Source organism: Anolis sagrei, chromosome X (genome assembly GCF_037176765.1).
Source record: "Anolis sagrei isolate rAnoSag1 chromosome X, rAnoSag1.mat, whole genome shotgun sequence".
Taxonomy (NCBI): domain Eukaryota; kingdom Metazoa; phylum Chordata; class Lepidosauria; order Squamata; family Dactyloidae; genus Anolis; species Anolis sagrei.
The window spans coordinates 92312286-92334738 of record NC_090034.1 but is presented as its reverse complement, the minus strand read 5'-3'; the positions used below and the strand labels follow the sequence as shown (position 1 = coordinate 92334738).

At 41.0% G+C, this 22453-nt stretch overlaps 1 protein-coding gene across 2 annotated transcripts; it reads right to left on the bottom strand.

Moving 5' to 3' along the window:
* Positions 1-2648: 2648 nt before the first annotated feature.
* LOC132780259 (sulfotransferase 2A1-like) lies at positions 2649-20229 on the bottom strand. Of its 2 annotated transcripts, none has more exons than XM_067460719.1 (7): positions 20024-20229; positions 17613-17758; positions 15038-15246; positions 14593-14719; positions 12015-12109; positions 5625-5799; positions 2649-3364 (listed from the first exon to the last, which is right to left on the bottom strand). In XM_067460719.1, the coding sequence occupies exons 1-7, from the start codon at positions 20050-20052 to the stop codon at positions 3255-3257; spliced, it is 891 nt and encodes a 296-aa protein (XP_067316820.1). In that variant the 5' UTR covers positions 20053-20229; the 3' UTR covers positions 2649-3254. The 2 variants fall into 2 exon arrangements, with proteins under 2 accessions (XP_067316820.1, XP_067316821.1); XM_067460720.1 differs by lacking the exon at positions 20024-20229 and adding an exon at positions 19929-19946 and having other exon boundaries at positions 2650-3364.
* Between the last annotated feature and the right edge of the window lie 2224 nt (positions 20230-22453).

Below are 22453 nucleotides of genomic sequence, written 5' to 3'. Positions count from 1 at the left end.
TATTTATCCCAACAATCTGGCTCCAGATTCAGTACACAGACATGACATACACACAGAAGTTTGAGAAGGGAAAGGGGATATACTCGTATACTTTCAGGCAGTAGTTGATAGAGATACAGAGTTGTCCAGATAAAATGGGATGTGTTCATGGGGAGAAAGAAGGAATAGTGCTGCTGGCTGAGATCATGTATCTTCATGGTTGGGTAAATCACTCTGCTCATACAGGTGTCCAGACCTACATTTGGAAGGCACTCTCAATATGGATTATGACTCCACAGATGTATGGAGGCTAGGGGAAGGCATAACCAAGTTGGTCATATTTTATTTATTTATTTATTTAAAACATTTATATCCCATCCTTCTCAACCCCCGAAGGGGGACTCAGGGTGGTTTACAATTAGCAACCATTAGATGCTGGCAAAGAACAATTACAGCACAGCAATTAACATAAACAGGCCAACAACAGTAAAAAATACATTTAAATACATTAAAAATAATGGCCCTTAAAATATTAACACAACTGAGTCTGAGTCCGCAAATCCAAATCATAGTCCAGAGCTCCAGTCCAAGGTCTCTTTATTGACAATTCTCACAATGCTGATATTGTATTAATTTGACTGTTTAACTAGTTATAACTGTTGTTGTTATATTGTATTTTGTATATTGTTTTTTGTGAAATGTTGGGCATCGAATTGTGCCATTTGTAAGCCACCCTGAGTCCCCCCTAGGGGGTGGAGAAGGGCGGGGTAGAAGCACTCGAAATAAATAAATAAATAAGTAAATAAATTAAATACAGTAAGTCATTACTGTTGTTGCTCAGCCAGCTGCCTGAATGTTTGGTCCCAGAGCCAAGACTTGAGTTTTTTTTCTGAAGGAGAGGCAAGATGGAGTTGACCTGATTTCACTGGGGAATGTATTCCAAAGATGAGTGGCCACTACCGAGAAGACCCTGTCTCTCATCTCCGTCAGTCACACTTGTAAGCATGGTGGGATCGAGAGCAGGGCTTCCCCTGATGATCGTAGACCCCGAAGTAGTCATAAGGAGATACGTTCAGACAAGTAAACTGGGCCAGAATTGTTTAGGGGCTTTGAGTACAATATGGCAGCCCAGAGGAAACAACAACTGTTGTTCTCATGCAACTTCAGTGGCTCTTTTCTGTGGCATTAAGTAGTTGTAGGGCAGAGTTTTAAGCTAAGGTACAACATGCTCAACAGGTTTCTTATCTCAGTACAAAGGTAAAAACTGGTTAATTTCATTCTCATGGGAAAAAAGAGATAATTTAATCAAACAGCTCCATGCTATTAATAATCCTTATAATGTGATATATTTTCTGGAGTAGTCTAATATGATATGTTTTCTGAAAAAAAAGCCTTTCTCTGCAAAAGGTCACACTTTATGTGTAGAAAATAACATTTCTGCTCAGAAAGTGCAAATTTCCAAGGGAGAGGGGAACATGGTACCATTGGGCCAGATATAAAATATTAGACTTGCAGCATATCACCTGTGGAAATGGATACTTTGAACTTGATTGGAAAAATAACTACCCTTTGATCTTAGAGTCAATGGGATTTTGGGCTAGATCCAGGGAAGTTATGCTACCCCTGTATTCTGCCTTGGTTAGACCACACCTGGAATACTGTGTCCCATTCTGGGCACCCCAGTTGAAGAGAGATATTGACAAGCTGGAATGGCCATCTGTTGGAGGTGTTTTAAATGTTATTTTGGTGGAGGGTTGGACTGGAGGGCCCACGAGGTCTCTTCCAACTCTCTGATTCTACGAAACAAGTCCCGTTGTAGCTGTCCTACAGAAACAGATGCAATGTTACAGTCATTTTCAATTGCCATTGCCAAAGAAGCAACATGTTGTACATGTTAGCTTTCCTGTTTAGAACTAAAACCTCCAAAGAAGAAGTCTCCACCACACTCCGGGGTAGAGAGTTCCACTGCTGAACAGCTCTCACAGTCAGGAAGTTCTTCCTCATGTTCAGGTGGAATCTCCTTTCCTGTAGTTTGAAGCTATTGTTCCGTGTCCTAGTCTTGCTCCCTCCTCCCTTCTCTTCTTCAGGCTAAACATGTCCAGCTCCTTAAGTTGCTCCTCATAGGCATGTTTAGCCTGAAGAAGAGAAGTCTGAGAAGAGATATGATAGCCATGTATAAATATGTGAGAGGAAGCCACAGGGAGGAGGGAGCAAGCTTGTTTTCTGCTTCACTGGAGACTAGGACACGGAACAATGGCTTCAAACTACAGACCCTTGATCATTTTAGTCGCCCTCCTCTGGACACATTCCAGCTTGTCAATATCTCTCTTGAATTGTGGTGCCCAGAATATTGGACACAATATTCCAGGTGTGGTCTAACCAAAGCAGAATAGAGGGGTAGCATTACTTCCCTAGATCTAGACACTATGCTCCTCTTGATGCAGGCCAAAATCCCATTGGCTTTTTTTGCCGCCACATCACATTGTTGGCTCATGTTTAACTTCTTTTATAAGAACTTGGTTTAATCTTGTTTCCTAGTGAAACTGAATTACTGGCCAGATCTACATTTCAGAATGCTGATTAATTGCACTGAACTGCATTATATGGCAGTGTAGACTCATCTAATCCAGCTCAGTGCAGTTAGTCTGCATCCTGAAGCTGCATGACATAGCAGTGTAGAAGAAAAGACAACGGGAGTGGGCAGAATGAGACAATGATCGTTGACAACAAAAATGAATAAATGTTGTGATTTTAGTTTTATTTAATCTGTGAATATCCAAGGTGATAATTAAACAACTCTAGAGAGGTTGTTGGGCATCTTCTGCAAGATTTCAAAGGACGATGTTGTCATTTGATTTGTATCCAGAGGCATCAGCCAGCATCTTTCTACAGCAGCAGCCCATAGCACATCAAGGAACAGTGGGGCAGGATGAAAAAGATGGGTTTTGAGGAAGGAGAGATGGAAGACAAGGTATAGATTTTCACATCCCATTTTTGATGCAGGATTTCAACAGTGGTTTCAATCTATGATATATCAATGATAAATCATGGGACAGTGCTAACCCTTTAGGCTAACCATTCAGAATATAGCACAGTATTAACCTTTAGGCTTTTCTACTATTCAAAACATAGTGCCTCCTTTTATTTGCTGATATCTTGGAGTAATTTGTTCTACAGCAATAAAAAACTTTTCAATAAGTTTCTTATATTTACTATCATGATGCCCAAAACCTTGGAGAGATAGGACTGTTTGCATACAGAGCATCTGGCATTCTTCACTCCCATTGTAGGGTTGTTTTTATGTCCTGCATTTTCTCCTGATACACACGGTCAAAGTATTCATTCTGGGCCACCGTCAGGTGATTCTTCCAGTCACCAGAGATCCCTAGAACACCATAGAAGGGAAGAATTAATACACACAGAACATTGGATCAACACAGTGAAAAGAAGGCCCCTCTAATAGCCAGCTATAACGAAATGTCTAATTAGAATGTAGGTTTTGCATATGTTTATTGATATTATGATATAAGGTTTTACATATGTTTATTGATATTGTAATGTAGGTGTGCTGTCACGCGCTGGGCCTATAGCAATTGGCATTTGAACAGCATGTGCTCTTTGTGCCCAGTAGGAAGCCGGGGTGCCTCAGCTGAGAGGCCCTAAGGATTTTCCTACACACAGTCTTTAGAAGCTTGAAAAGTTTAATAAGGTCCTTTATTATTGCTTAGGTCTTCAACAAAACAATCAAATACTTCTCAAATCTTCAACAAGTCAAACAAATACTTCAAGGCTTTGAATCAACTGATGGCTTTCTTGTCCATAAGGGAAAGGCAACTGGCTTCATGAACTGTTTCTTTTCTTTAAGAGGAAAACCCTTTTTAACCCCTCCTTGGACAATCTACTTTCTAAACTTTGCTGGTGTGGGCTCTCTCCCGGCTCCAAACTGCTTTTTGGGTCCCGAGTAGACCTATCAGTCAAGGCTTTGTAGATTCTCCAACTGGAATCCTTTGGAACTGTTTCCCCCCGGAATTTCATAAGAAACGAAGCTTCTCTACAGGTGGAGCTGATTCACGTCCTGTAGCTAAGCTTTCAACTGTAAGACTGAGCTAAAATGGCTCCCTTTCCTTCCTGAACCCTGGGGAAAGGGGCGGAACTAAAAAACATAATGATAATTGACAGGTCATTGGCCCTATAATTGCAAACCAAGTGAAGCCACCTTATTGCACTTTGGAATACATGCAAACACTCAATGAAAGAAAAGGAAGTTGGAGCTCCTGGTACAGCCGTACCAGCACAGTACGTGCAGGCCAGCTGATGGGTGGCCTGAGCTAGGGCGTTGCCATAGCGACATAGCCTTCCAAGTAGAAGAGGAGGGGGCGGAGTTAACTGCCACTAAGAAAAAGAACACAGTTCAAAAAGTGTCAGTTGGTATCTAGATAAGCCAAGGGATGGTTGGTTCTAGTTGTGTGGAGCTAGACCAAGCAGTTTAGGTCTCTGACAGGTAGTCAGAAGAAAATTTAACTCTGTAGTATGATCTAGCCTGGGTGCTAGAAGAAAGAGATTCCCGGTTGTTTTATTTATGACTTCAGTGTCAAACCTGAAGCAATAAAAGTGGGAGTGAGGAAGGAAACTAAGTCTTAAAAGAAAAGAAATAACAAACATTCAGGAGAGAGAATATAAGACATCGTTAAAAGTTTCACAGTAACAGTTTCATGTTTTCTGAAGATTTCAGTGTAGCGACAATAAGGATATAATGTGTAACCATCAAGCTGGTATGAACTTGAGAAACCTTTAAATAAATGTTGTTTCAGTTCAGTTCAAAATACTGAGAGTTGTGTCTACTTATTAAAGAAAAGGAACTCCAGGAAAGAAAAAACTGAAGATCTTGTGGAACAGAAGACAGTTTTATGGCGCTGGGTTGCACATATTAAATAATAATAATAATAATAATAATAATCTTTATTTCTACCCCGCCACCATCTCCCCGATGGGGACTCGGAGCGGCTTACATGGGGCCAAGCCCGGACAACATAATACAGCAATAAAATCAAAACATATACAGCAAACAATAACAATATTATCAAAATAACATTAAAAGTGGTATAAACAGGTGTTTAAAAGTAATCTCTCTCTCATACAATTCTCAACTAAGATTCATCTGTTACACCAGCCCTACCATTAAATAAAGTGAGGGGGGAAAAAACTAGTCATTGAGGAGAGGAGCAGTTAACTGATTACTTATGGGTGTTTCCCTTTGATCAGGGTATCATCCAGGGCCATTGTCAATGCTGCTTTTTCTTGGCCTGCGGCATCTCAACTAGAGACCTTCAAACAATGGGTCAGGAAAGCATGTTGCCTGCAAATGACCTCATGATGCAAGAGATCAAAGACCAATAGATTATACAACCTAAGGGGCATGGAAAGTGGGCACGTATTATATCTTATTTTTTCTCATGTTGCAGCAACTCTTTGAATTGCAATACATAATTGCATTGGGCAAGCAGTTAGGAAGAAGTCCAAAAGCATTACCATGCCTGTTACATACGATTCTCAGCACCTACCAAACTATGCTTCAGGATTCAGGTAGAAAGTGGATTGTGTCCCAGGCTTTGACAATGTTTAGTAAGCTTTAACTGTATATCTACCTTTCCTCATGAACCTTCCTGTGCTCTGATCGAAAAGTGGTGTCTGAGTGAAGTTGGACATGTTGTTATCCTTCATCTTATGGAAAGAGGCATTTTCTACCACAGCGTTTATCTGCTGGCTGTTCAGGTTCTTTCCAAGGATCTGAGAGAGCTTCTCCACATTGCCCCGTAGATTCTAACGATAACAAAAACAATTGAAAAAGAGTTGTAGGATGTATCTGATCTTTTCTGGTACTGCTGGACAACTAAATTAGACAGAATTTTCCTCTCAGTCAAATGCACCCTCCCTGTCATTTTGTCACATGTTGTGTCTTAGTAAGGACTGCTCCCATGGATAACTGATCTTAGATGTAAAATCTTGAACTTCACAAGGAACCCCAATGTGTGGGATAAAGATCTTGTAGTTACATTTTGGAATATTTGGCATTTGTACTACTAAAATGTTATGGGTTAGTGCAGCATGAGTTTCTGGTAGAAACAGGAATAATTGCCTTAAATGTACTACAGGACAAGTAACCCAAGAAATCCATCCAAAAATAGGAAAGAAGATAGACTGTTAACACATACAGACAGGTAGTCCCCAAGATAGATTTGTTCCTAAGTTGAATATGTATGTAAGTTGGAACAGATTCCCGTATATTCCGGCATATAAGACGACTGGGTGTATAAGACGACCCCCCAAATTTTCCAGTTAAAATATGGAGTTTGTGATATACTCGCCGTATAAGACCACCCCTCTTCCAACGCACAACCAATAAAAATAAAAATAAATCAGATTAGATTTCAATATGGTAATTTTAATGCAAATGCTTATGACATGTAGGCTCTTAGCAAGAAAGCTGTCACTTATAAACTTAAGGCTGCTTGTAATCAAACATGTAAACATAAAACAGTTAAAGTGGATTAAACCTTTCCTAATTCCCTCTAAAACTGAAAGGAAGGATAAGACAATAAACCCATGGGAGCTGCCATGCTGTGTGTTTTCTAAGCTGTCAACCATGTATCTTACCAGCAATTGCCTTATTGTTTTATACAATGCGTGCTTGGATTGGTCAGTTCTTCTTGCCTGCCCAGCCCTTCCTGTCTCCAAGATTTTACCTTACCTAGAGTGAGCCCAGGGCCGGGTCCAATGTCATAAAATCATAGAGTTGGAAGAGACCTCGTGGGCCATCCAGCCAAACCCTAGAATCCTAGAGTTGGAAGAGACCTCATGGGTCATCCAGTCCAACCCCATTCTGCCAAGAAGCAGGAAAATTGAATTCAAATCACCCCCGACAGATGGCCATCTAGCCTCTGTTTAAAAGCTTCCAAAGAAGGATCCTCCACCACACTCCCTCCAGGGCAGGGAGTTCCACCGCTGAACCGCTCTCACAATCAGGAAGTTTTTTCTCATGTTCAGATGGAATCTCCTCTCTTCTAGTTTGAAGCCATTGTTCCGTGTCCTAGTCTCCAGGGAAGCAGAAAACAAGTTCACTCCCTCCTCCCTATGACTTCCTCTCACATATTTATACATGGCTATCATGTCCCCTCTCAGCCTTCTCTTCTTCAGGCTAAACATGCCCAGCTCTTTAAGCCGCTCCTCATAGGGCTTGTTCTCCAGACCCCTGATCATTTTAGTCGCCCTCCTCTGGACACATTCCCTACTCACTCCTGTCAGGCAGTAAGACATAATGCAACAGGTGGTCATTAAGTTTTGCTTGATTATTATTATTATGGAACCCTTGAGTTGGAAGGAACTCCAATGGCCATCCAGCCCAACCCCACTCACTCCTGTCAGCAGGAAGACACAATGCAAGCCCTGCTAACAGGTGGCCATCCAGTTCTGCTTGATGATGATGATGATGATGATAATGATGATAATGATTATGGAACCCATGAGATGGAAGGGACCCCAATGGCCATCCAGTCCAACCCCACTCACTCTCCTTGATAACAACAACAATGGAAACCCTAATTTTCTGGTTAATGTTATCACATGATTTTGTAATGCTGGCTTTCTCTTTTTGAATCATCTTTAATTCTTGTTGGATATCTCTGACATCTTTTTTGATTGTCGAGATTTCTTCTTTGATTTCGCTTATTATTTCCCTGTCTCGTCTTGGAATGTTTTTTGCAGACTTTCCTGCATTTTTTCTTGGTTATCCTGTATTTTCTGTAATTGCAACATAAGGTCTTTTAGAGATGGTTCCCCTTGTATGGAGAGTCTTCTTGTTAGTGTGGTTATTGTGTCCTATTTTGGGCACCGCAATTGAAGAGAGATATTGACAAGCTGGAATGTGTTCAGAGGAGGGTGACTAAAATGATCATGGGTCTGTAGAACAAGCCCTATGAGGAGCGGCTTAAAGAGCTGGGCATGTTTAGCCTGAAGAAGAGATGGCTGAGAGGAGACATGATAGCCATGTATAAATATGTGAGAGGAAGTCACGGGGAGGAGGAGGGAGCAAGCTTCCTTTCTGCCTCCTTGGAGACTAGGGACACAATGGAACAATAGCTTCAAACTGCAAGAAAGGAGATTCCATCTGGACATGAGAAAGAACTTCCTGACTGTGAGAGCTGTTCAGCAGTGGAACTCTCTGCCCCGGAGTGTGGTGGAGGCTCCTTCTTTGAAGGCTTTTAAGCAGAGGCTGGATGGCCATCTGTCAGGGGTGCTTTGAATGCAATATTCCTGCTTCTTGGCAGAAAGGGGTTGGACTGGATGGCCCAGGAGGTCTCATCCAACTCCATGATTCTATGATTGTGAGGTTTTTGTTCATTTTAGGAGTTGTAAATTTGTCCACATTAATGTGTCTGCCCACTAGCTTGCTCTTAACCTTAATTCTTTCGTCTGTAATTGTCCCAAGGACCCTCCTAGTAATTGCTCTTTCTTGATTAGGATGTAAAAGGTCCCACCCTGAGGATTCTTCTTTTTGTATGTGATGGACCATGGCAGTCTCATTAATTAAATTCCGCAGCTGATTTCCTTTATTGTCTTTCCTTCTCCTCACTCCCTCTCTCCTTTTTTGGGCATCTGTATATTCTTTTTACTCATTTTGTTATTTTTCTTTATTTCTTGCTGTTTATTATTTTATTGTTCTTTTTATTATGTTTATTCTTCAATATCGCTCTCAGACTCTAGACCCTTTCTCTTCTCCCTTCCTTCTTTCCTTTTTTCTCCTTTCTTCAATTCATCAGTTCTCTCCAGAGCTTATCTCTCCACCTCTTACTTCTGCCCTTACTGCCTCCCTATTCTGTCTCCTTCCCTTCCTCCATATCCTTTTTGGCTTTGGACTGCCCTTCTTCCGCATTCCTTCACTTCCCCGCCTCCTCTGGAGTCAGGACTCCTCCCCTTTTGCCTGCGTTTGCCTCCTTCAGCTCCTTCCTGGGTTGGAGCGTCCCTTTTCTCTTAAAGGAGCCACACAATAAGCAGGGCACACACAGGAAGCCCAACTCCTTTTTTGCATTTGTATTCCTTCCGTAGTTTACTGCTTCTTTCTCTCCTGTCACTCTTTGTCTCTCTTTCCAGTAAGCACTATCTGTGCTTTACAGACCTTCTTGGATTGCTTTCTCTCTAGTTCTCTCCTCCTCGGTTCCTTTAAATTCCTTTAATTTTCGTCCCTTTCTGCTGCAAGCTCTCTTCTCAGTTTTCTTTCTCCTTCTTTTGCTGTGGTTTCTTATAATTCCCCCTGTTCTGCTTCTTTTTTTAAAAAAAAAATGAAGGCGATTGGCTTAGCGAGGCTGTTCAAGCCTCGTTCCCTCCCTCAAGGAACCTCTTCTGGGGGAAAGCTCCACAGGCGCTTTTGCCGGTCTCCTTGAAGGAGACCCGCTATGAGGTTAGCTTCCCAGTTTGGGGAGTCCCTTTTTGAACTCTGTTCCTTTTGAGGGGAGGAAAGACTCCCCAGAATGCCTCCCACCCGCCTCTCCCCCCCCCCACCCCTCCGGCTTCGCTTCCCAGCACTCCTCCTCCTTGCCCCCTCCCTTCTCCTCAGGCTGCGCCGCCAAGAGAGGCAAGGGAACAACGAGGGCTACAACGGCGGCGAGGTGCTGCCTGGGATGCAAGGAAGGCAGATTCAATTGATGGAGTGGCAAATGGCGTTCCAACACACTGTTATGTTGGTATACCCGGCGTTTAAGACGACCCCCCATTTTTGAGATGACTTTCTTGGTTTAGAAAGTCGTCTAGTACCCCGGTTTTTACGGTACTTTTCTTGAGTGTAACTTCATACACACACACACACACAAATACACAGTAAAGGTAAAGGTTTTCCTCTGACATTGAGTCCAGTCGTGTCTGACTCTGGGGGTTTGTGCTCATCCCATTTCTAAGCTGAAGAGTCGGCGTTGTCCGTAGACACCTCCAAGGTCACGTGGCCAGCATAACTGCATAGCGCGCCATTATCTTCCTGCAAATGTGATCTACTCACATTTGCATGCTTTCAAATTACTAGGTTGGCAGAAGCTGTAGCTGACAGCGGGAGCTCACACCGCTCCCTGGATTTGAACCTGTGACCTTTTGGTCAACAAGTTTAGCAGCTCAGCGGTTTAACCCACTGTGCCACCAGGGGTTTGACACACACACATCTGCAAGTTTTGGATAGCATAGGGAAGGGTTAACATCCCTGTGTTGTTTGTTTTGCTGTCTGTGTCCCTGTTCACTTTCAGTTCCTGTGATAATTGGATTTTGAAAAAAATTGGCTTGTTGTGGAAACACGAATTGGTGATTAAGTTTCAGTGGAGACACCTTTGCCCCATAAGTCTTCCGGGAGTGAACTTCTATTCCAAGAGATATATTTCTCTCCTATTGTATCACCTCCATTTGTAACCAGGAGTCATTTGTAATTCAGATGTTTGTAACTTGGGGACTGCCTGTACTTAATTACAGGAGCCCTTAAATTGGATTCTCAGAAGTGAAATGAGGGAAGCTTACATATGCTCAGAGATATTTTACATTGGTTGAATTCTTGAAAGTCAAAAGATGTTGATGCTTTAGAGCAAAACATTCCAAAATATGTGTCACAACACAGTAGTGTGTCAGCTGCAGTGTGTAGGTGTGTTGCATGAACATAATGAGTCCACGTGAAATAAGAAATAAATCATATATATTTAAATGTATAAATGAAAAGTTTTCATGAGTTATGTTGTGTCTCTACAAATTGCAGTATTGTATGTAAGGTAAAGGTAAAAGTTTTCCCCTGACAGTCCAGTTGTGTCCGACTCTGGGGGTTGGTGCTCATCTCCACTTCTAAGCCGAAGAGCCGGCGTTGTCCGTAGACACCTCCAAGGTCATGTGGCCAGCATGACTACATGGAGCACCATTTTGTATGCATGTGTGCATGTGTATATGTACATACACAGGCCTGGCTCACAACAAAATTCACAATAGCAAACATTCAATGCCAACAATAATATATAATATATACATATATAATATATATATCTCTTTTAAGAGGTTGGTTTCACCTCCATTTTACTAATAAAATTGAATTACTATGTCACAAAATGATGTACTGTATTTCTAAAAATGAAATGAAACTGAAATGAAACTTTATTTATAGCCCGCCCTATCTCCCCGAAGGGACTCAGGGTGGCTCACAACAGGGCCGTAGCCAGAAATTTTTTTGGGGAAGGTTGAAAATTTCGGAGAGGGTTGAAATTTTTTTAAAAAAAATGGGGGGGGGGTTAGGGTCACGCTGAATCAAAGAACACAGCAGGGGGCAGAGCAGCCTTCAATAGCCTGCAGCTCTGCCCCTGTCAACCACCTCCACCAAGTCTGGCCTCCTTAATGAGAGCATTCAACACCCCCCCCCCCCAACTTGGTTGCTTTGCTACATCAGCTATTGCTGCAAGTAATGACAGTGTGAATAAATTGTCAATATTTGCTTGAGATAGTGCTTTCAGTTCTGGAGGAACTCTTAATTTTTTGCATCTCATAGACTTAGCATGGGGATTTGGTTAACCAGTTAAAATTCATGAGTAAACCAGTTTGTTTTAACCTGAAAATTTGGGGGGGGGGGGGGGGTTGAGCCCCTAACCCCCTCCCCACGGCTACAGTCCTGGCTCACAACAAAGTACACAATAGCAAACATTCAATGCCAACAATAATATATAAGCAATCAATAAACAAATCAAGAACTACTCAATAATTAACCAACATAAATGAACAAGACATAACGTAAGTACTAACATATTAAATCCTTAAAATATCATTTAAAATCTCTAAAATTAGGCTAAAATTGTTGTGGGTGTGATTGAAAACAGCAGGTTACCAGGGTGGCTGCTAGCAACTCAGTGAGGTGCAAATAGATGTACATTGTCCTCGTCTCTGTAAGCTAAATTGCATAGATGTGTTTTTAATACCTATTTGAAGGAAAGGAGGAAGGAGTAGAGTTGATACACACAGAGGCCATATCATACCTTTTGTAGGTCTTCATAGGTGAACAAGAAGAAGTTTGGTCTGTCTTTCAACTCCATCCAGCCTCTCACATGGTCAAACCAGGAACCATATGCAACTGGATAGTAAAAAGAAGGTGGAATGCAAATATTTGAAAAGGTATTATAGTGCTCGGATGGAAAAGGAATTCTATAATTTCTCTATGCAACTAGTGCAATGGAAGAGAACCAATAGCCTGAGGACCTCTTCTTGCTTGCCAAGTAGAGGAGTCTTGGCCACTGATTGTTTCCCTTGAGGGCTCTCCACAAACCTATCCACACACACACACACACACAAATCCTTATCCTAACCAAAAGGAAGATGAGTTGCTGCCACATCTGCTTAGATATAACAGCAATGGCTTCTTTTCTCCATTCTCCTTAAAAGTATAGGCTATCTTTTGGTGATCTCTTGATGGCATCCCAACACCATTCAGTTTCATCCCATTGACAGTTGGCTTGGAGAAGGCCAAAGTTGCCAGACACCAGGGGCCCTTCTAAATTTTCCAGGCCTCGTAGTGCCCTTCACTCCCTTTCTCTACAAAGAGGAGGGAAACCTTGAGAGAATTAGAGGGTATTGCTTATAGAAGAAAAATGTTTGATCTTGTCAGGGTTGTGGGCTCTTTAAAATTGTGGCACTTTGAAGGGTGGAGATGACTTCTCTAAATTGTCTGGAGACCCAACTTCTCCTTTATCTTACCTTTTTGAAACCATATGCTGCTGACTGCCAATGTTGCAAGCCATTTTAGTGTCCAATCGAAAGCAGAGCACAAATGTATTCAAAGTAGTTTGCAACTTTGGCAACTTTTAGGTAAAAGATAAAGGGTTTCCCCTGACATTAAGTCCAGTTGTGTTCAACTCTAATGGTTGGTACTCATCTCCATTTCTAAGCCAAAGAGCGGGCATTGTCTGTAGACACCTCCAAGGTCATGTGGTTGGCATGACTGCATGGAGCGCCGTTACCTTCCCGCCAGAGCGGTACCTGTTGATCTACTCACATTTGCATGTTTTCGAACTGCTAGCTGGTCTATGCCTTAGTTAGATTGGACTATTGCAATGCACTCTAGGTGGGGCTGCCCTTGAAGAAGGCCCAGAAACTTCAGTTGGTCCAATGACTGGCAACCAGACTACTAACTGGTGTGAATGACAGGGAGCGGTCGAATGCCCTGTTTAACGAGTTCCATTGGCTTCCATTTATTTTCTGGTCCCAAATCAAGGTGCAAGTTCTTACCTACAAAGCCCTGAATGGTTTTGGACCTGCCTACCTTCGTGACTGCATTTCCTTCTATGAACCTACACAATCCCTTTAATTTTCCAAAGAGGCCCTTCTCTTGATCCCACCGCCGTTGCAAGCACGACTTGTGCGGACAAGGGAGAGGGCCTTCTCTGTGGTGGCCCCTCAGCTCTGGAACTCGCTCCCCGGAGAAATTAAGCAACCCTCCAACCTGGCAGTCTTCAAAAAGAGCCTAAAAACTTGGCTGTTGCAGTGTGACTTCAATGAATGAACAACAATCCCTGACCTTGACCAAACCCTACATAAAATGCCCTTGAATGCACTTTATTTTACCCTCAAGTGCATTTAAACCCCATTGTTTCATCCCATCTGAACCTCTTTCCAGATACACTACATTGCTCATCTCACCCAGTGTTTTAAAACCTTTTAAACTTTGCAACTGGCCCTGCCCATTGTGTTCAATTATTGTGATTTTATATTGCATTGTGTGTTTACTTTGTATTGTTTTTGTGTTATTATTTTCATTATATTTCATTGTTGTATTTTTTACATTTTATATTTGCATTGTTGTAATTGTTGAGCTTGGCCTCATGTAAGTGGCCCCAAGTCCCCTTGGGGAGATGGTGGCAGCGTATAAATAAAGATGATGATGATAATGATGATGATGATGATTATTATTATTATTATTGGTTGGCAGAAGCTGGGGCTAACACCAGGAGCCCACTCTGCTCCCTGGATTCGAACCACTTACCTTTTGGTCAGAAAGTGCAGCAGCCCAACAGATTAACTCGCTGTGTCACCAGGGCGGTCATTAAATTAAAAGGTAGGTAAAGGTCCAGAAATGCCCGAATTTGGGGGTTGGTGCTCATCTCCATTTCTAAACTGAAGAGTCGGTGTTGTCCATAGACACTTCCAAGGTAATGTGGTCGGCATGACCGTTACCTTCCTGCCAGAGCGGTACCTATTGATCTACTCACATTTGCATGTTTTCAAACTGCTAGGTTGGCAGAAGCTGGGGCTAACAGCAGGAGATCAGTCCGCTCCCTGGATTCAAACCAGCAACTTTTCGGTCACCAAGTTTAGCAGCTCAGTGTTTTAACCCACTGCGCTACCGGGAGCCCCTGGCAACTTTTGGGGAGCATTAAAAGCAGGAATGGAAAAGGTTGTATTCTGATAATTGTCGATTCTACATTTGTTCAAAGACAAAATGAGAGTCAGACAAAAGTCACTGCCATGGGCCCTGCACCCTGGGGGTTGACTTCTGCCTCTCATTATGAATTGGACTGCAACTGATGCCGATGGAAACAGCCTGCTTATCTCTTTTCTCACCATTCCCTCTCAGGAATTTTTCCAAGAATTCTTCTGTAGCCCCAGGATCCTCGAATCCTTTAAAGATCTTGGAAAAGTGGTAACTTGAAACTAGCACATCTTTAGGGTTACGCAAGACATAGATAATCTGTAAGGAACAGAAAGGTTACATTTAAGGAAGGAGGTACGTCCAGTGTTCATTTGGTGCATGGAATGATATGTGATTCAATTTTGTGAAGTATAAAATATGTTTAATTTGTGCTGCTTTTTTGTTGTTGTTTCTTTTGACTACATCATGATCTCCTGGAAGCAGAACCATGATCAAAACATCATTCTGGAGTTCCCTTTATGATTCTTTGTGGTTTAGTATATCATCTAACTTCAAACAGACAGTGTGCGCCCAAAATTTGCCACTTCTTTTTTGTGCTTTGAGACAAAAGGAACATTGATGGGTTTTTTTTCTTACCTTGGCCTTGGAGTGAATAAAAGATTTAGGGAACAGCTGGAATGGCAGGTGAGAAGTGAGAAGCCTGGGTGGAAGGTCTTTCAAGGCTTTTTGGTGGCAGTCATGGACCTCAATCCATGGGCATCGATCCCATACTGGGGTACTGCGAACCCATGATGGATCCCCACCATGTTGGATCAAACCCAAGATCTCCAGCATCCAGTTGGTACCTGAGGGGAGTCCAGTGGTCAAAAACTATGCACATTTTACCCAACGCATCCTACTAAATTCCACAAACCTTACTTACCTTCAGTTTCACATAACTAATTAGAATGAAACCTTTTATTTATAACTACTTATTTCCTGGTTCTGTTTGACTATGGTTAGTTAATGAATTACTTGCCAACTTCTGCTTGACTTCTTGGTTATTTCTAAGATTCAAGAAGAGTCTTGGATTAGCTGGTCTTTGTTCTCAAAAATGTAGAGCAGTATTGTATTCTACAGATGATTTGACAGAACTTAGTCTTTCTTTAATGACTGAGAGATCATAGGCATGGAATCTGTCAACTAAAACAAATAGATTCCATGCATTCAGGATAATAAATGTAATAATAATAGAGTAAAATAAAATAATGGAAATGTAATAATAACAGTGCTAATAGCATAAAATAATAAATGTAATAATAACAATAATAGAGCAAAATGGTAAATGTAATAATAATAATAATAATAATAATAATAGAGCAAAATGGTAAATGTAATAAGAATAAGAATAAGAATAAATAGAGTAAAATAATACATATAACAACAACAACAGAGTAAAATAATAAATAACCTTGACTCAATTATAAGCTGAGGGGGACTTTTTCAGCCTAAAAAAGGCTGAAAAACTAGGCTTATACTTGAGTATATACAGTCATTCCTATCGCACTTGTGGAATGCTCCACAAGCACAAATTCACTACATGGAAATCATTTTGTGGCAGGATATATTATGTGGGAAAAGAAAGCCAGCATGGTGTAGTGCAGTGTTTCTCAACCTGGGGGTCGGAACCCCTGAGGGGGTCACGAAGGGGTGTCAGAGGGGTTGCCAAAGACCATCAGAAAACACAGTATTTTCTGATGATCATGGGGATTCCATGTGGGAAGTTTGAGCCAATTCTATCGTTGGTGGAGTTCAGAATGTTCTTTGATTGTAATGAACTATAAATCCCAGCAACTACAACTCCCAAAAGTCAAGGTCTATTTTCCCCAGGCTCTACCAGTGTTCACATTTGCACATATTAAGTATTTGTGCCAAGTTTGGTCGAGATCCACCATTGCATGAGTCCACAGTGCTCTCTGGATATAGGTGAACTATAACTCCCAAACTCAAGGTCAATACCCACCAAACCCTTCCAGTGTTTTCCGTTGGTCATGGGAGTTCTGTGTGGCAAATTAGGTACAAATCCGTCGCTGGTGGAGTTCAGAATGCTCTTTGATTATAGGTGAACTATAAATCCCAGCAACTACAACTCCCAAATGCCAAATCCTCCCCCAAACCCACTAGCATTTACATGTGGGTGCATTGGGTATTTGTGCCCAGTTTGGTCCAGTGAATGAAAATACATCTTGCATATCTGATATTTACATTATGATTTATAACAGTAGTAAAATTACTGTTATGAAGTAGCAACAAAACAGTGTTATGGTTGGGGGTCACCACAACATGAGGGACTGTATTAAGGGGTCATGGCATTAGGAAGGTTGAGAACCACTGGTGTAGTGGATTAAATGTTGGACTAGGGCTCTGGGAGGCCAAGGTTTAAACCCCACTTAACCTCAAAACCCACTGATGGTAAGTTATGTTTTCTCTCTAATAGCCTCCCTCTGAACAATTATTGCCAAGAGAACCCAATGATAGGTTCATTTTAGTATCTCCATGAGTAAAAAAATAACCTAAAAAAACCCCGTAACACTCCAGTTGTACAGCATTCATAAACATTTGGAGATCATAGCCTTTTGGAAAAGTTTGATCTTTCAGAGAAGAGCCAAAAATCCATTTGAGTAGAATCTTCTCATATGGTACACAACCAAATGTAATAAGCAAGGCAATGTCTTCAATTGTTAGACTGAACCTATTGTCTCTGATCTGTAGGAAAACAGAGAATATGCCAATGCACAACAATAACAGAGTTTTAGAAGTATTTTTCAGTGTCTAAAATATATCTACTCTCCCATAAAATAACTAGTTTTATATAATGCACTCAAGAGACAAAAATGAAGACGGCTTTAGTAAAATAATATATTTTGTCTACTTGCAACTTCGTTAAGCATAGCATAGGTACATAGCTTATTAGTCCAGTTTCTGACATGTTTGAGATAATTTCTCCATGCAGATGGCACAGGGCATCTTTCTTACAAATATCAAGCAAAAGAAGCTGCATACCAGAACATACATACAAAACAGTAAGCAAACAGAATCATAGCTTAACAAATTACTAGAGGAGGCTTGAAGAAGGTTGTAATTTCCAATAAAAACAACATTCATTATCCTATAAAAAGGCCCCTATGCACGGTAAATATAAAGTACAAAAATGCTCAACTATATTACTGACCTGACTTTGGATATGTGACAGTCACAATATCATCATCGAACAACTGGAATTCATTTTCCACATAATTCAGTATTTCCACTGAAGTTCCCACAGGGGTGAACAAGATCCCCTTATGAGTGAAATATGTTATATCTGATTCAGACATGCTGAGAAAGGGGAAGGGATGGAGAGAATATGAGAGAAAGAGAGAGAGAGAGAGAGACATTGTGATGTGGCATTCAGGATATTTCCTTTTTAATATATATATATATATATATATATATATATATATGTTTTATTCAGGAACAGATAATTCCAAGCATAGGACCCTATCACACTAGAGAAAAAATCCACTTCAAATCAGGTTTTTGCGTCCTGCAGAATTCTGGGTTTTGTAGTTTAGGGAGGAGCCTTTAATCAATCCTATCCAACCAAACCATGATAGCTTAAGTTCAGCATGTTCTAACAGTTTTATATTCATTTTCTTTCTTAGTTTAGTAAAATCATTTATCTCTTAAATTCTCTAATTCTTTAGTATGTTTATTCCTACAAATTTTCCCTCCTGCTTTATTTTTTTTCCTCTTATAGAATCATAGAATCAAAGAGTTGGAGGAGACCTCATGGGCCATCCAGTCCAATCCCCCATCCAGTCCAAGCAGGAATATTGCATTCAAATCACCCTTGACAGATGGCCATCCAGCCTCTGTTTAAAAGCTTCCAAAGAAGGAGCCTCCACCACACTCCGGGGCAGAGAGTTCCACTGCTGAATGGCTCTCACAGTCAGGAAGTTCTTCCTCTTGTTCAGATGGAATCTCCTTTCTTGTAGTTTGAAGCCACTGTTTCGTGTCCTAGTCTCCAGGGAAGCAGAAAACAAGCTTGCTCCCTCCTCCCTGTGGTTTCCTCTCACATATTTATACATGGCTATCATATCTCCTCTCAACCTTCTCTTCTTCAGGCTAAACATGCCCAGCTCCTTAAGCCGCTCCTCATAGGGCTTGCTCTCCAGACCTTTGGTCATTTTAGTCGCCCTCCTCTGGACACATTCCAGCTTGTCAATATCTCTCTTGAACTGTGGTGCCCAGAATTGGACACAATATTCCAGGTGTGGTCTAACCAAAGCAGAATCGAGGGGTAGCATTACTTCCCTAGATCTAGACACTATTCTCCTATTGATGCAGGCCAAAATCCCATTGGCTTTTTTTGCTGCCGCATCACATTGTTGGCTCATGTTTAACTTGTTGTCCATGAGGACTCCAAGATCTTTTTCACACGTACTGCTCTCGAGCCAGGTATTGTCCCCCATTCTGTATCTTTGCATTTTGTTTTTCCTGCCAAAGTGGAGTATCTTACATTTGTCACTGTTGAACTTTATTTTGTTAGTTTTGGCCCATCTCTCTAATCTGTCAAGATCGTTTTGAATCCTGCTCCTGTCCTCTGGAGTATTGGCTATCCCTCCCAATTTGGTGTCATCTGAAAACTTGATGATCATGCCTTCTAGCCCTTCATCTAAGTCATTAATAAAGATGTTGAACAGGACCGGGCCCAAGACGGAACCCTGCGGCACTCCACTTGTCACTTCTTTCCAGGATGAAGAGGAAGCATTGGTGAGCACCCTCTGGGTTCGTCCATTTAACCAATTACTGATCCACCACACCATAGTTTTGCCTAGCCCACATTGGACTAGTTAGTTTGCCAAAAGGTCATGAGGGACCTTGTTGAAGGCCTTACTGAAATCCAGGTACGCTACATCCACGGCATTCCCCGCATCTCTCCAGCTTGTAACCCTCTTCTTCCTGATAGTTGAATAATAACATTTCTGACTTGTTCCGATTTCTAGTTAACTTTGTCAGAGGCCTGTTATTCTTCGAAACTCTGTTAAATAAGCTTCAGTTTTCCCCACTGTTGTATTGGGTTTTCAACCATTAAAAGAATATCACCTGTGAATAAATTTATCCTTCAATTTTCCTTAATTCCTATTCCTTTTATGTGAATATATTCTATAATTATGTTAGCTAATATTTACAATATTACTGCAAACAAAATTGAGGAAAGGAGGCATCCCTATCTCTTACCTTGGGTAATACTTATTTTTTTCTGTTAGGCTATCATTCACCATTATTGAACCACAATTTTTGAATACAGTTTGCCAATTAAACTTCTATATCTTTCTCCAAATTCAAATTTCTCCAATATCACTTTTAAAGCAGGCCAAGATATACTATCTAAAGCTTTAAATATATTTAAAGCTAATAAGCCAGCTGCTAAGGCATTTGTTTCAAGTTAGATGTTCCAGGGAACTCCTTGAACACTGAAGGCATTTTGAATGAAAGAAGATACCTTTGGTATTCAATGGACCACAGGCACCTGAAAATCTTATTCCTAAAAAACACAGACCCTCTTTTCTTGATGGCCCTCCAAAAGTCTCTACTTACCTCAGAATGTGTTTGCCAGCCAGTCTCATGCACTTCCATCCACTGCCTTGATCTTTGGTCTCCCCTTTTATTCTATTGCATGAGCTTGCCAACTGATCAGTAAAGTTTAACCAATGAAAAATATAACAAGAAAACAGCACTCTGAATGAAGAAAAGTAGCAGTGAGGGAAGGGAGGAGAAGAAGGATAAATTCAGCTGGTAGTTCTTTACAATGTTCTTCAAATAATAGGGATGGCATGCAGGAAATACAGTTAATCTCAATAAAATGCATGCTGACAGCCTTCCACACCCTTCTCTCCCTTGGATACATCATCTGACAAAACAGTATACATTTGGTTCCCTCTGTGGTCTGGTGTGGGTGTGTTTTATTTCTCTCAACAATCTGGCACCAGATTCAGTACACAGACACGATGACATGCACACACAAGTTTGAGAAGGGAAAGGGGATATACTCATATACTTTCAGGTAGTAGAGAAGCAGAGTTGTCCAGGCAAAATGGGATGTGTTCATGGGGAGAAAGAAGGAATAGTGCTGGTGGCTGAGATAATGTATCTTCATGGTTGGGTAAATCACTCTGCTCAAACAGGTGTCCAGACCTACTCTATTTGGAAGGCACTCTCAATATGGATTATGACTCCACAGATGTTTGGAGGCTAGGGGAAGGCATAACCAGGTTGGTCATATTTTATTTATTTATTTATTTATTTATTTAAAACATTTATCTCCCATCCTTCTCAACCCCTGAAGGGGGACTCAGGGTGGTTTACAATTAATTGGCAACCATTAGATGCTGACAAAGAACAATTACAGCACAACAATTAACATGAACACGCCAACAACAGTAAAAAATACATTTAAATACATTAAAAATAATGGCCCTTAAAATATTAACACAACTGAGTCTGAGTCCACAAATCCAAATCATAGTCCAGAGCTCCAGTCCGAGGTCTCTTCATTGACAATTCTCACAAGTCATTACTGTTGTTGCTCAGCCAGCTGCCTGACTGCTTGGTCCCAGAGCCAAGACTTGTGTTTTTTTCTGAAGGATAGGAGAGATGGAGTTGACCTGATTTCACTGGGGAATGTATTCCACAGATGGGTGGCCACTACCGAGAAGGCCCTGTCTCTCATCTCCACCAGTCGCACTTGCTAGCATGGTGGGATCGAGAGCAGGACCTCCCCTGATGATCGTAGACCCCAAGGTGATCATAGAGGAAGATATGTTTGGACAAGTAAACTGGGCCGGAATCGTTTAGGGGTTTTGAGTACAATATGGCAGCCCAGAGGAAACAACAACTGTTCTCCTGCAACTTCAGTGACTTACTTCTGTGGCATTAAGTAGTTCTAGGGCAGAGCTTTAAGCAAGGGCAAACATGTTCAACAGATTTCTTATCTTAGTACAAAGGTTAAAAACTGGTTAATTTCATTATCATGGGAAAGAAGAGATAATTTAATCAAACTGCTCCTTATAATGTGATATATTTTCTGGAGTATTCTAACATGATATGTTTTCTGAAAAGGACGCCTTTCTCTGCAGAAGGTCACACTTTATGTGTAGAAAATAACATTTCTGCTCAGAAAGTGCAAATTTCCAAGGGAGGGGGGAACATGGTACCATTGGGCCAGATCTAAAATATTACCCTTTTTGCATATCACTTATGCAGATGGATACTTTGAACTTGATTGGAAAAATAACTACCCTTTGATCTTAGGGGCACTCTCTTCAAGGGCAAACAGCCCAAGCATTTCTTTTTTTATATACAGTTTTAATTTTATTTATTTATTTATTTATTTATTTATTTATTTATTTACTGTATTTGTATACTGCCTTTCTCAGCCCGCAGGCAACTCAAGGCAGTTTACAAGATAAAATTCTATGCTTACAATATCATAAATACAATTAAAACATTACATATGATAAAAACTAATCCAAATCAATAAAATATAAATACATAGTGTCTCCTTGTTAAAACTGTTGTCCGGTCTAGTCATTCCGTTGTCCTATGTAAGTTACTCTGCATTTGCAAATGCTTACTCAAAAAGCCATGTCTTGACTTTTTTCCGGAATGTGAAAAGGGAAAGGGCCAATCTAATATCTATAGGCAGGGCGTTCCATAACTGAGGGGCCACCATCGAGAACGCCCTGTCAGTCGTACCCACCAAATGTACTCATGGTGGTAACAAGAGCAGCCACCTCCCCCCAGATTATCTTCAGGTCTTTGATGGTTCAAAAGGGAAGATGCGTTCAGATAGGTAAATTGAGCCAGAACTATTTAGGGCTTTTTTATTGTTTCAGCTTTACAATATTTTGCTTACACATAGTTTCCATTGGTGCTCATATTTATACACACTCCATTTCCATGTAACATTGCTTTTATCTGCACACTCCCTTTTTATACATCCTTCTCTTTAAAAAGGGGGGGGGAGGG

What these genes read in the sequence shown, in the direction of transcription:
- LOC132780259 (XM_067460719.1), bottom strand. Translation starts at nt 20,052, where the DNA reads ATGAGACTGGCTGGCAAACACATTCTGAG. An exon ending in TGTCACATATCCAAAGTCAG is followed by an intron (nt 15,247 to 17,612) that starts GTCAGTAATATA and finishes GACTCCCCTCAG; the next exon opens with GTACCAACTGGATGCTGGAG. An exon ending in TTATTCACTCCAAGGCCAAG is followed by an intron (nt 14,720 to 15,037) that starts GTAAGAAAAAAA and finishes TGTTCCTTACAG; the next exon opens with ATTATCTATGTCTTGCGTAA.